At 39.5% G+C, this 13797-nt stretch overlaps 1 protein-coding gene across 1 annotated transcript; it reads right to left on the bottom strand.

Moving 5' to 3' along the window:
- Nucleotides 1–6915: 6915 nt before the first annotated feature.
- Nucleotides 6916–13147, bottom strand: LOC138950702 (transcription intermediary factor 1-alpha-like). The gene is made up of 2 exons (XM_070322421.1): nt 11902–13147; nt 6916–10771 (listed from the first exon to the last, which is right to left on the bottom strand). The coding sequence occupies exons 1-2, from the start codon at nt 12673–12675 to the stop codon at nt 10289–10291; spliced, it is 1257 nt and encodes a 418-aa protein (XP_070178522.1). The 5' UTR covers nt 12676–13147; the 3' UTR covers nt 6916–10288.
- Nucleotides 13148–13797: the final 650 nt, after the last annotated feature.

The following is a 13797-nucleotide window of genomic DNA, read 5'->3' as shown; positions in this document are numbered from 1 at the left end:
AAGATTATCTGATTATTAGAGGTGAATAGTGATGACATATATTCTATGAAATTCATTACAGGACAACGGATCGACCCACAATCTTTCATAAAGATTGGTGAAGAAATGCCATTTAACTGTTTTTAACTGCCGACATGTATGGGTTTTTTCTTGACATGTGGGTCATGAGATTCAGTTTTAAAGTACAACGGACATGTTCACAAAATTTCACAAAGATCGGTAAGGAAATGGAATTTAACGGTTTTTAACTGCCAAAATTATGTTTTTCTTCTGGAAAAGTATGGAGTGAAAATCAGATGGGGACAACGAAGCTACCCACAAAATTTCATAAATATCGATGAAGAATTGAGATTTAACGGTTTTTAACTGCCAAAAATAAGGTTTTTTGTCTGGAAAAGTATGTCTTAAAATTCAGTTTGGGACAACGGACCCACCCACTAAATTTCATAAAGATAGGTGAAGAATTGAAATTTAACGTTTTTTAACTGCCAAAATTATGTCTTTCTTCTGGAAAAGTATAGAGTGAAAATCAGTTGGGGACAACGAACCTACCCACAAAATTTCATAAATATCGGTGAAGAATTGAAATTTAACGGTTTTTAACTGCCAAAATTATGTTTTTCTTCTGGAAAAGTATGGAGTGAAAATAAGTTGGGGACAACAAACCTACCTTTAAAATTTCATAAGAATCAGTGAAGAAATAGGATTTAACGATTTTTTAACGGCCTTTAAATCATTGGTGATGTCATCATAACCCAGTCGTTGTAGTTGTCGTCGTAGTTGTTGGTGTTGTTGTTGTCATGTTCGTTGTCGTGATTGTTGTTGTTCTCGTGTTGTTGTTTTTGTTGTTGTTGTTGTTGTCGTCGTCGTCGTCGATGTCATTTGTTGTTGTTGTTGTTATCGTCGTCGTCGTCGTCATCGTCGTCGTTGTCAGAGGTTATTTCTAAAGATTTCATTGATAGTCTTTGTTCTCGTCACCAAGACTTGCTAAGAACAAGCTTGGAACAGCAAGAGTTCCAAGAACAAGATTAGAACAACTCATTACATCATTACCAGTACGTCATTTGTATTTAGAACACACTTTAGAAAAAAACTCTTCAGCTACAAACCAGTCCGAGGTGTTTGTCTAAACCACTTACTGAAATGTTTTGAGGTTTAATGACCATACACATGTTGAACCGGTGAGTGTCTTCCGCTGCTTAATTCGCAAATAACTATTTTATTAAAGTCCGCTTGAAACGCTCAAAGATGAAATTCCATGTTAAAAAGTGACAAAAGTTTCACATTTTCCCGTTGTTAAAATCAGTTTGTACGCCTAATTTTAATAGAATTGTCCAAACAGTGTCGCTAATATTGTGCTAAAAGATGAATTCTAGAACAATGTCCAGACAGACACCACTTGGCAAAAAAATTTTCAGTGCTGGGAGATGAAAAAAAAAACTACCTCGCTACGCGCGGGCTCCGCCCGCGCTCCGCTTGGATAATACTGGAAACTTATAGAGCGCTTACCTAGAAGCTCTAAGCGCTTTACAATGACATTGCTATACACATGTACAAAACCAAAATACAGCATTAAGTAGATGTGTACTGCCGGGCAGTACATACCCCAAGCGAAGTCGTTCATCTGTGTGTACATGATTCTCTCTCTCTCTCTCTCTCTCTCTCTGTCTTAAAATGTGTCATCGATGACGTGTTTTCATACTTGCTAATGCGGCAGGCTAATCATGACGTCAAATTGAAACTTCTTGAAGTCTCTCAGAAAGGGACATGAAAACCATGTGGGGGTTACTGGTTTGGGCTGAAAAAAAACCCAACTCCACCTAAAATTCAAGCGCCTATGGGGCTGAATTATGCAGCATAAATTGTGAAACATCAGGATATCTCACACTTTCAATTCTGCCATCATGTCAAATCTGACAACAAACCTACCCACAAAATGTCATAAATATCGGTGTAGAATTGAGACTTAACGGTTTTTAACTGCCAAAAATAAGTTTTTTTGACTGGAATAGTTTGTCTTGAAATTCAGTTTGGGACAACGGAGCCACCCACTAAATTTCAAAAAGATAGGTGAAAATTTAAATGTAACGGTTTTCAACTGCCAAAATTATGTTTTTCTTCTGGAAAAGTATGGAGTGAAAATCAGTTGGGGACAACGAACCTACCCACAAAATTTCATAAATATCGATGAAGAATTGAGATTTAACGGTTTTTAACTGCCAAAAATAAGGTTTTTTGTCTGGAAAAGTATGTCTTAAAATTCAGTTTGGGACAACGGACCCACCCACTAAATTTCATAAAGATAGGTGAAGAATTGAAATTTACCGTTTTTTAACTGCCAAAATTATGTCTTTCTTCTGGAAAAGTATAGAGTGAAAATCAGTTGGGGACAACGAACCTACCCACAAAATTTCATAAATATCGGTGAAGAATTGAATTTTAACGGTTTTTAACTGCCAAAATTATGTTTTTCTTCTGGAAAAGTATGGAGTGAAAATAAGTTGGGGACAACAAACCTACCTTTAAAATTTCATAAGAATCAGTGAAGAAATAGGATTTAACGATTTTTTAACGGCCTTTAAATCATTGGTGATGTCATCATAACCCAGTCGTTGTAGTTGTCGTCGTAGTTGTTGGTGTTGTTGTTGTCATGTTCGTTGTCGTGATTGTTGTTGTTCTCGTGTTGTTGTTTTTGTTGTTGTTGTTGTTGTTGTTGTTGTTGTTGTTGTTGTTGTTGTTGTCGTCGTCGTCGTCGATGTCATTTGTTGTTGTTGTTGTTATCGTCGTCGTCGTCGTCATCGTCGTCGTTGTCAGAGGTTATTTCTAAAGATTTCATTGATAGTCTTTGTTCTCGTCACCAAGACTTGCTAAGAACAAGCTTGGAACAGCAAGAGTTCCAAGAACAAGATTAGAACAACTCATTACATCATTACCAGTACGTCATTTGTATTTAGAACACACTTTAGAAAAAAACTCTTCAGCTACAAACCAGTCACCCTCACATGGCGGAGGTGTTTGTCTAAACCACTTACTGAAATGTTTTGAGGTTTAATGACCATACACATGTTGAACCGGTGAGTGTCTTCCGCTGCTTAATTCGCAAATAACTATTTTATTAAAGTCCGCTTGAAACGCTCAAAGATGAAATTCCATGTTAAAAAGTGACAAAAGTTTCACATTTTCCCGTTGTAACAGCTTCCGATGATATTATATGAAAATTCTGATCCTCTGAGAGGATTCCCCGAAACAAAATCAGTTTGTACGCCTAATTTTAATAGAATTGTCCAAACAGTGTCGCTAATATTGTGCTAAAAGATGAATTCTAGAACAATGTCCAGACAGACACCACTTGGCCAAAAAAATTTCAGTGCTGGGAGATGAAAAAAAAAACTACCTCGCTACGCGCGGGCTTCGCCCGCGCTCCGCTTGGATTAAAAGACAGGCAGACATCTTGACAATAAAGCGAACAGGATAGTGAACATACACCAATCAGTACAATTAAGTAGATGTGTACTGCCGGGCAGTACATACCCCAAGCGAAGTCGTCCATATGTGTGTACATGATTCTCTCTCTCTCTCTCTCTCTCTCTCTCTCTCTCTCTCTCTCTCTCTCTCTCTCTCTTAAAATGTGTCATCGATGACGTGTTTTCATACTTGCTAATGCGGCAGGCTAATCATGACGTCAAATTGAAACTTCTTGAAGTCTCTCAGAAAGGGACATGAAAACCATGTGGGGGTTACTGGTTTGGGCTGAAAAAAAACCCAACTCCACCTAAAATTCAAGCGCCTATGGGGCTGAATTATGCAGCATAAATTGTGAAACATCAGGATATCTCACACTTTCAATTCTGCCATCATGTCAAATCTGACAACAAACCTACCCACAAAATGTCATAAATATCGGTGTAGAATTGAGACTTAACGGTTTTTAACTGCCAAAAATAAGTTTTTTTGACTGGAATAGTTTGTCTTGAAATTCAGTTTGGGACAACGGACCCACCCACTAAATTTCATAAAGATAGGTGAAAATTTAAATGTAACGGTTTTTAACTGCCAAAATTATGTTTTTCTTCTGGAAAAGTATGGAGTGAAAATCAGTTGGGGACAACGAACCTACCCACAAAATTTCATAAATATCGATGAAGAATTGAGATTTAACGGTTATTAACTGCCAAAAATAAGGTTTTTTGTCTGGAAAAGTATGTCTTAAAATTCAGTTTGGGACAACGGACCCACCCACTAAATTTCATAAAGATAGGTGAAGAATTGAAATTTAACGTTTTTTAACTGCCAAAATTATGTCTTTCTTCTGGAAAAGTATAGAGTGAAAATCAGTTGGGGACAACGAACCTACCCACAAAATTTCATAAATATCGGTGAAGAATTGAAATTTAACGGTTTTTAACTGCCAAAATTATGTTTTTCTTCTGGAAAAGTATGGAGTGAAAATAAGTTGGGGACAACAAACCTACCTTTAAAATTTCATAAGAATCAGTGAAGAAATAGGATTTAACGATTTTTTAACGGCCTTTAAATCATTGGTGATGTCATCATAACCCAGTCGTTGTAGTTGTCGTCGTAGTTGTTGGTGTTGTTGTTGTCATGTTCGTTGTCGTGATTGTTGTTGTTCTCGTGTTGTTGTTGTTGTTGTTGTTGTTGTTGTTGTTGTTGTTGTTGTCGTCGTCGTCGTCGATGTCATTTGTTGTTGTTGTTGTTATCGTCGTCGTCGTCATCGTCGTCGTTGTCAGAGGTTATTTCTAAAGATTTCATTGATAGTCTTTGTTCTCGTCACCAAGACTTGCTAAGAACAAGCTTGGAACAGCAAGAGTTCCAAGAACAAGATTAGAACAACTCATTACATCATTACCAGTACGTCATTTGTATTTAGAACACACTTTAGAAAAAAACTCTTCAGCTACAAACCAGTCACCCTCACATGGCGGAGGTGTTTGTCTAAACCACTTACTGAAATGTTTTGAGGTTTAATGACCATACACATGTTGAACCGGTGAGTGTCTTCCGCTGCTTAATTCGCAAATAACTATTTTATTAAAGTCCGCTTGAAACGCTCAAAGATGAAATTCCATGTTAAAAAGTGACAAAAGTTTCACATTTTCCCGTTGTAACAGCTTCCGATGATATTATATGAAAATTCTGATCCTCTGAGAGGATTCCCCGAAACAAAATCAGTTTGTACGCCTAATTTTAATAGAATTGTCCAAACAGTGTCGCTAATATTGTGCTAAAAGATGAATTCTAGAACAATGTCCAGACAGACACCACTTGGCAAAAAAATTTTCAGTGCTGGGAGATGAAAAAAAAAACTACCTCGCTACGCGCGGGCTTCGCCCGCGCTCCGCTTGGATTATGATTAAAATGAAATTTCCGAAATCGATTTAAAAACAATTTCATCTTATTCCTTGTGGGTTCCTGATTCCAAAAACATATAGATGTGATATGTTTGGATTAAAAACATGCTCAGAAAGTTAAAAAGAATAGAGATAAAGAAAAGCGTGCTATCCTTCTCAGTGCAACTACTACCCCGCTCTTCTTGTCAATTTCACTGCCTTTGCATCGAGCGGTGGACTGACGATGCTACGAGTATACGCTCTTGCTGTAAAAATGCAGTGAGTTCAGTTTCATTCTGTTACTTCGACAGCTTGACTAAATGTTGTAATTTCGCCTTACGCGACTTGTTACGTTTTGACTAAATGTTTTAACATAGAGGGGGAATCGAGACGAGGGTCGTGGTGTATGTGTGTCTGTGTGTGTGTGTGTGCGTGTAGAGCGATTGAGAGTAAACTACTGGACCGATCTGTATGAAATTTGACATGAGAGTTCCTGGGTATGATATCCCCGGACGTTTTTTTCTTTTTTTCGATGAATGTCTTTGATGACGTCATATCCGGCTTTTTGTAAAAGTTGAGGCGGCACTGTCACACCCTCATTTTGCAATCAAATTGATTGAAATTTTGGCCAAGCAATCTTCGACGAAGGCCGGACTTCGGTAGTGCATTTCAGCTTGGTGGCGTAAAAATTAATTGATGACTTTGGTCATTAAATATCTGAAAATTGTAATTAAAATAATTTTTTTTATAAAACGATCTAAATTTACGTTCATCTTATTCTTCATCATTTTCTGATTCCAAAAACATATAAATATGTTATATTTGGATTAAAAACAAGCTCTGAAAATTAAAAATATAAAAATTATTATCAAAATAAAATTTCCGAAATCGATTTAAAAACAATTTCATCTTATTCCTTGTCGGTTGCTGATTCCAAAAACATATAGATATGATATGTTTGGATTAAAAACATGCTCAGAAAGTTCAAACGAAGAGAGGTACAGAAAAGCGTGCTATGCAGCACAGCGAAACCACTACCGCGCTGAACAGGCTCGTCAGTTTCACTCCGTTTTGCACAAGCGGCGGACTACGGTCATTGTAAAAAAATGCAGTGCGTTCAGTTTCATTCTGTGAGTTCCACAGCTTGACTAAATGTAGTAATTTCGCCTTACGCGACTTGTTTTTAATTTTTTTTTTTTTAAAGCTTTGTCCCGTATGTTGAAAACACATCTTGATGTTTTTTGTTGTTGTGTCACACGCACAGAGACCTTTGTGGTCTCGCGACACACACAGGGAATTATAAACCTATTTCCTCCATTTGTTTCAGGCATGATAGAGAAAATACACTTTTCTTTGACCCATATAATTATTTATGAGTTTCATTTGTCCTGGACTGGTGTTCAGGACACCTTATTAGTGACACTTGACCGCATGGTGGAGCTGTCTGCGCTATGTATGCCTCTCAAGACACCCACTTAATTATAACACGCTAAAGTCACATATGATGGCATAAAAGTTAACGAACACACACACACACACACACACAATGAAAAACAGAGAAAAAAAGTTTAATTTCTTTATACATTCTGATTTATTGCAGATAAACAGCAATTATTGGCATGCAAGATCAAATGAAATGTAAAACACACTCTGCCAGAGCAATTCAAAATGTAAAACAAATGGCACAATTGATAGGCATTAGTCGATACATTGACTGCAGTGCAAAGCTGCAGTATGGTCTGCTGCATGTGGTTATTAGAGTTCATCTATTGTAAAGTAAGTGAAAATGCCATCTTTTTTCAATTTTTTTACACAATGGATTAAAGGTTTGTGTCAGAAGGTTTCTAGATCAACAAGATAATTATGCAAATATATATATGTACCCAGCTTGATGAAACTGAAACAGATTTTAAGTGAAGAAACACACACACACACAGCCAATCAGCCAGATAATTAGGCCCCCTCCTACCTTCACAAAGGGGAATATTATTCTTCTTCTTCAGCGTTCATGGGCAGAAACTCCCACGTACACTCGTGTTTTGCGCGAGCGGAATTTTACGTGTATGACCGTTTTTACCCTGCCATTTAGGCAGCCATACGCCGCTTTCGGAGGAAGCATGCTGGATATTTTCGTGTTTCCATAACCCACCGAACTCTGACATGGATTACAGGATCTTTTTCGTGCGCACTTGGTCTTGTGCTTGCGTGTACACACGAAGGGGGGTAAGCCACTAGCAGGTCTGCACATAAGTTGACCTGGGAGATCGAAAAAATCTCCACACTTAACCCACCAGGCGGCCGCGAATTTGATTCGAACCCTCGACCTTCCGATTAAGAGGCCGACGTCTTACACAGCCACAGCGCCCGTCAGCCAGATAATTAGGCCCCCTCCTACCTTCACAAAGGGGAATATAAAAACATATTTACATTCCTATAGCTTGCGCTAATCTGTGTACTGGGGAAACGTTTCTAAAAGTTTGCTTGCATTGATTTGTTATGACAAAGCCTTATTTCACAGTAAGGCCAAAAAGAAAAATATATCTGTTTCCGGTAACCCGACCGACCCTATTTTTAAGCGCCAACCCTAAAGGTTTTTTTTCGCTTTTCGCACCCCCCCAAAAAAAATAAAAAATATGAAGTCAAGTATACTTTATTTAGTTTCAATATATCTAGGTCAAAAACATGTGCTAAATAATTGTAAGTAAACTAAGGAAGCCTTTAAATTTTTTTTTTTTTTTTACGTAAAAAGACGTTAAAGGCATATGTACGCGCTCCCGTGTTTACAAAGTGTAGTTTGCCCATAATCGATGTCAAACGCACCATAAGACCATGTAATGACGATATGTCGCCATGCGCGGACCATATACATGCATTACAGCTTGTTTTAGAGTCTCAAAAACTTTGGATGTAAACAAAAACGCGGAGTTATTTCCCTTGCGTCAACGCTACCTCTGTTGGCAAATCTATAAATAGGACGATCCAGATCAAAATGAAAATTAACATATCTCAACATTGAAGGGGTCCTAGACCACAATATTTTGCAGGGAACTTAATTTAGCATGTCTCCAGCTGTTGGTAAAGCAATTAGCGTGTATAGTCATCGAGTACATATGGCTTTAACAAAACGTAAGAAAAAGGTTTAAAAAAAAAATAAATAAAAGATAAAAATAATAAAAACCGACCGACCGACCCTATTTTTTTCGGCGATGTTACCGGAAACAGACGTATTTTTCTTTTTGGCCTAAAGAAGAAAATTGCGTATCATAGTTCAGTCAACAGCTAATAACATAAGCAAATTCAAGCACTTTTATATATGCACAAATACAAAACTTCACCAAAATATTCTGCTACAGAACATTACCATCAGTTAAGCTGATTTAACTAAACGCATTATATCTGTTCAGCAAAATATGTCACCCGGTTGACACACTCTTCAAAGACATGACTTTAATGGAGGCATTTAGCTTTTCCCTCTACAGAAAATGCAAGTCAAGTTCCACTTCATGTGCTCTTCCATTCCACTTGACAAGCAATTTCAAACAAGTGCTGAGAAAATCAGCAAGAAAACAGAATTAGAATATCAAATAACCAAAGGGAAGTAATCGCTCTTTATGCATATGACATGTGTAATAGAGTAAGCGAGAGTTGTACGGAACCTTTTCTCCTGGCACCTGAGAGAATAACAAGCATTGACATGAACCAGCGACTTTCATCCTCAAAAAAGGATGATCACCACAAGCTCATATGCTCATCATTCTCTAAGGCACTCCAACTAACACCTACGTACACAGTCATAATTATACAAGAATCAGCTATTATTGTCAACGGGACATAGTCCTTAGATCAAGACTGGTTTAAACAGAACAAACACACACATTGTTACAGGGTCGCCTCGAAAGTATCAGTTAGAATCTCAAACAGAATGAGGCAGAGAATTAGAATGTTAAAATACTGGTACAGGTACCCCCCCACCCCCCCACTTTAAGGAGCACCCAGTTTAAGGAGCACCCAATTTAAGGAGCACCCAGTTTAAGGAGCACCCAATTTAAGACTCACTCTCTCCCTTTTAAACCCTGTTTGTCAAATGTTCTGCTCATAACATCTGTAAAGGTCCCCCATTATAAGACTCCATATACTTTATAAGACCTAATTTGCTCTTCTTCTTCTTCTGCGTTCGTGGGCTGAAACTCCCACGTACACTCGTGTTTTTGCACGAGTGGATTTGTACGTGTATGACCGTTTTTACCCAGCCATACGCCGCTTTTGGAGGAAGCATGCTGGGTATTTTCGTGTTTCTATAACCCACCGAACTCTGACATGGATTACAGGATCTTTTCCATGCGCACTTGGTCTTGTGCATGCGTGTACACACGAAGGGGGATAAGGCACTATAAGCAGGTCTGCACATAAGTTGACCTGGGAGATCGGAAAAATCTCCACCTTAACCCACCAGGCGCGGCCGGGATTCGAACCCACGACCTTCCGCTTTGGAGGCCAGTGTCTTACCAATTTGCTCTGATTTGTTTAGGTCTTAAAAAGAGGGTATGGCCTAAAAAAAAAAAAAAATAGGTGTGGTTACGGTAACCCGACCTACCCTATTTTTAGGGGCCGACCCTATAACTTTTTATTACATTTGTAAAAAAAAACACCAAAAAACACCAAGAAAACGAGTGCAGAAAACGCAATGAAAGCGAAAGCGCTGGAGTCGCACACTGATTTCCCTGTCAAGTAGGTTTAATATGTACACATTAGAAAAAAAAGTTTTAAAAAAAAAATGATTGCCTACCTTCCTACCCTATTTTTTTGGGCTATGTTACCTTAACCACACCTTTTTATTTTTTTTTGGCCTAATGTCATTGTCAACTGTGACACAGATATGAAAACACCATCTTTTGTCATGGTTTAGAACACGATGGCTTCAAGCATTCCGTTTTCTCCTGTCACACCCAGCCCTGTAATTTACGCTGAAGGTTAAAAATCTGTATCTTAACCTCTCCCACAGTTTCGTCCGCCCGTGGACTGGCTGACATAGCCCTAGTGAAAAAGCCAAGTGGCGCAGGCGAAACCTGCAGAACCTTTTCCACTTTTCCAAAACATCTGGTGATTTCTGTTTTCAGTGAATCGAGCACTCTGAATGGCTGTTGATTGGCGTTGCCTTCAATGTTAATGCCAGTGTATTTAGGTTTAGGTGAAGAACCAAACATAAAACTGCCTGCATGAGTCGAAGAAGTCTCAGCGCCCGTCAAACGCAGACTAGTCTTCCATACGTCTGTGGTAAACGCATCAAGTTTTCCATAGGATTGAGGCTGAAAGGGAGTATTGAAAGAAAATTGAGGCTGAAAGGAAGTATGGCCACCAAACAAAGAAGCTGACGTCACTGGTGGCACTGCTACCTGATGCTTTGCCCCCACAAGGTCTCCAGCCTGAACAAACAAAAAAAAAGAATTAAGAGACTTTTAAATAAAAGTTTTAATGGTAATGAAAAATAGCTTTGATCATTGATCGATTTTCAGAGTTTGTGATTTCCGTAGAAACTAAGACTACTTGTGTAGAGAATAGACTTTACAATCCCCCCCCCCCTTCCTCACACACACACAACCACTACATAAGGCAAAAAAAAAAAAAAAGGTCTGTTTACGGTAACATAGGCCAAAAAAATAGGGTCAGTAGGTCGGGATTTTTTTTTTCTTTTTTTTCTCCCAAAAAACCATATTTTTACGTTATTTTGCCCAAAAAAAAAGATTTTTTTTTCCCCCCCAAAATGCCCAAAAAAAGTCTAGGGTCGCGCGAAAAAACTAGGGTCGGTCGGGTTACCGTAAACAGACCTATTTTTTTTTTTGGCCTAAAACTGAAAACACATGAATCCACACACACATACACACACCAGGGATGGCCAAATCTCAAAATTTAAACTAGCCAGCCGGGCGAGTAACTTCAAGAAATTCACTAGCCCGCCAGAAATTTCCGGGCTGGCAGCTGATGGCCCAGTACATACCACAGTTGCTGCATCTGCAATGTTTCAATGGCTTTGAAACTCTATATATATTACAATCAAACGTTTTACACTTGACCAGATTTGTCACTGGCTGGCCGGGCGAGTTGCCAGGATGTTTTTACTAGCCCGGAAAATTCTTTACTTGCCCCTGGCGACCGGGTAGACAATTTGGCCATCCCTGCGCACCGGGATGCATATAATCATCACAATTTCCACTTAAAATCTACAACACAAACAGACATGCACACACACACACACACACACAAGCACATACACACACACACAAGCACACACACACACATGCACATACACACACACACAAGCACATACACACACACACACAAGCACATACACACACACACACACACAAGCACATACACACACACAAGCACATACACACACACACACACATACAAGCACATACACAAACACACACACACACACAAGCACATACACAAACACACACACACACACACATACACACACACACACATACACACACACAGACACACACAAGCACAAACACAAACATGCACCCCTACACAAATATATGATCACCTGCTTAGGAAGCTGAAGCAGTGCAGCATCACCAGCGCTCTGCAGAACTCGCTCCACACGCTGAGTAAGGTCGTTCAAGGTCGACATCTGCTTAGTCATTTCCGTCACACTCTGGTCGACAGCCAGCTCCGTGTCTCCGGACTCCATGAAGAGATCTTTCTCTGCTTTCATCAAGCAGGCATCCACCTCTGCTTTGATTAGGTCCGCTCGCTGGCGTAACGTCGATGCTATCTCCTGTTTCTGTTTCTTCACCTCCGTTTTTTGCTTCACGGCATCATCGAGGATCTTCTGCAGCTGTGGTTGGAGACTGTTCTGAAGTATGGGCAAAATGTCTTGGAGCACAGCTCTGGCATCCAGGCTTTTCTGTGACACGTCTGTGGTGCTATGTCCCTCGTGTGATGTCAGCTTACAGTCGCGGCAAATCACCTGGTTGCATTTGGTGCAGTAGAAACGAAGCTTCTCTTCGGCGTGCACTTGGCAGTGTAAGTCCTTCGACTGTGGTAGAGTTGGTTCGCCAGTGGAGGTCGCTGGTGTGAGAGTGTGCGAGCGAGTGGCCTTGATGCGAGAATGTGATCGAGCGCACGTCTCGCAAGCAAACTGATCACACTCTTCGCACCTGTAACTCACAACAGCATCTTTGTCGTCACACATTTCACAGGTAGTTATGGTCAAAGACTTTAGAGTATTCGTAGTCTCTGTTATGGTCCGGTTGGTGGGAGTTTCCTGACTTTTCATCGCTTCCTCACCAACACCAGTCTCCCTTCTTGTTGTCATGGCCGCTGGCGTTGAAGATTTCCTTCCTGCCGGGTAAACTAACGCTTGACAGCCGACACTATAATCTCAACCAAAATGTCAGTTGCGTCGTAATAAACCCTGGTCTTTCCGGGCCGAAATGATCGTTATTTTGTCGATGCGGAAGTTGACTTCCAAGAAGACCAAGAATGTGAAAGTTGGAAGGGAGGTAACTCTCAAGGCATGGTTTGTATCTAAAGACAGGAAATAAGCGAATAAATCCATATAAACCACTTGTGTGCATAACTTCATGTACACTGTTGTCTCTTTTCAAACAAATAAAACAATTAGGAACTAAACAAACAAACACGAAAAAAACAAAAACGTTTACGTCAAAGTTCCAAATTGTCCTTTTTGTCCATCGTCTCATATCTTTTAGCCATTCTCCTCATTGTATTGGTCCATATACAAAGGTTGGAAGACGAGCTAGACCAGTTCCATAAATCTTAGTTTTATCCTCACAAAATAAAGACAAGTCATTCATTCAATCAGTCATGCACTTCACTGATTGTATTTAATAGTGCAAAGAATAGATACATATAGAAAACGCAGTGTTTGTAATGCTGTGAGTATGTGTTTGCGTGTTTGTGTGTGTGTGTGTGTGTGTGCATATGTGTGTTTGTGTTTGTGTGTGTGTGTATGTATGCCGGTGTGTGTGTGTGTGTGTGTGTGTGTGCTCATGTGTGTATGTGTCGGGTGTGGGCGATGCCTGTCTGTATGTGTGGTTATCCATGTGGCGTGTATGGTTCTGCATGTGTGTGTGTGTGTGTGTGTGTGTGTGTTTGCCTGACTGTATGAATGTGTGTGTGTGCATGCATGGTCGGGCTGGCTGTGCTTGTGTGTATGTACGGATCTGTATGTGCATGAGATGAGCGTGTATATGAACCCCTGCATGCACATGGCTCCGTGTCTGCATGTCTGTATGAATGTGTACGTCCATGCATATCACATGTGTATGGTTCACAACTGAAAGTAAACTCAGAAGAAATAAACAATAAACGCAAATACTTCATTTTATTTTTTTTAATTATCCCTTTTCATAAACGCCAACAGAAAATCACGGACATATAGAAGAGACAGTGACACAAAAACCACCACTTTAAG

The sequence above is a fragment of the Littorina saxatilis genome, linkage group LG16 (genome assembly GCF_037325665.1).
Source record: "Littorina saxatilis isolate snail1 linkage group LG16, US_GU_Lsax_2.0, whole genome shotgun sequence".
Taxonomy (NCBI): Eukaryota; Metazoa; Mollusca; class Gastropoda; order Littorinimorpha; family Littorinidae; genus Littorina; species Littorina saxatilis.
The sequence above is the reverse complement of the archived record's forward strand: the minus strand, read 5'-3'. Positions and strand labels throughout refer to the sequence as shown.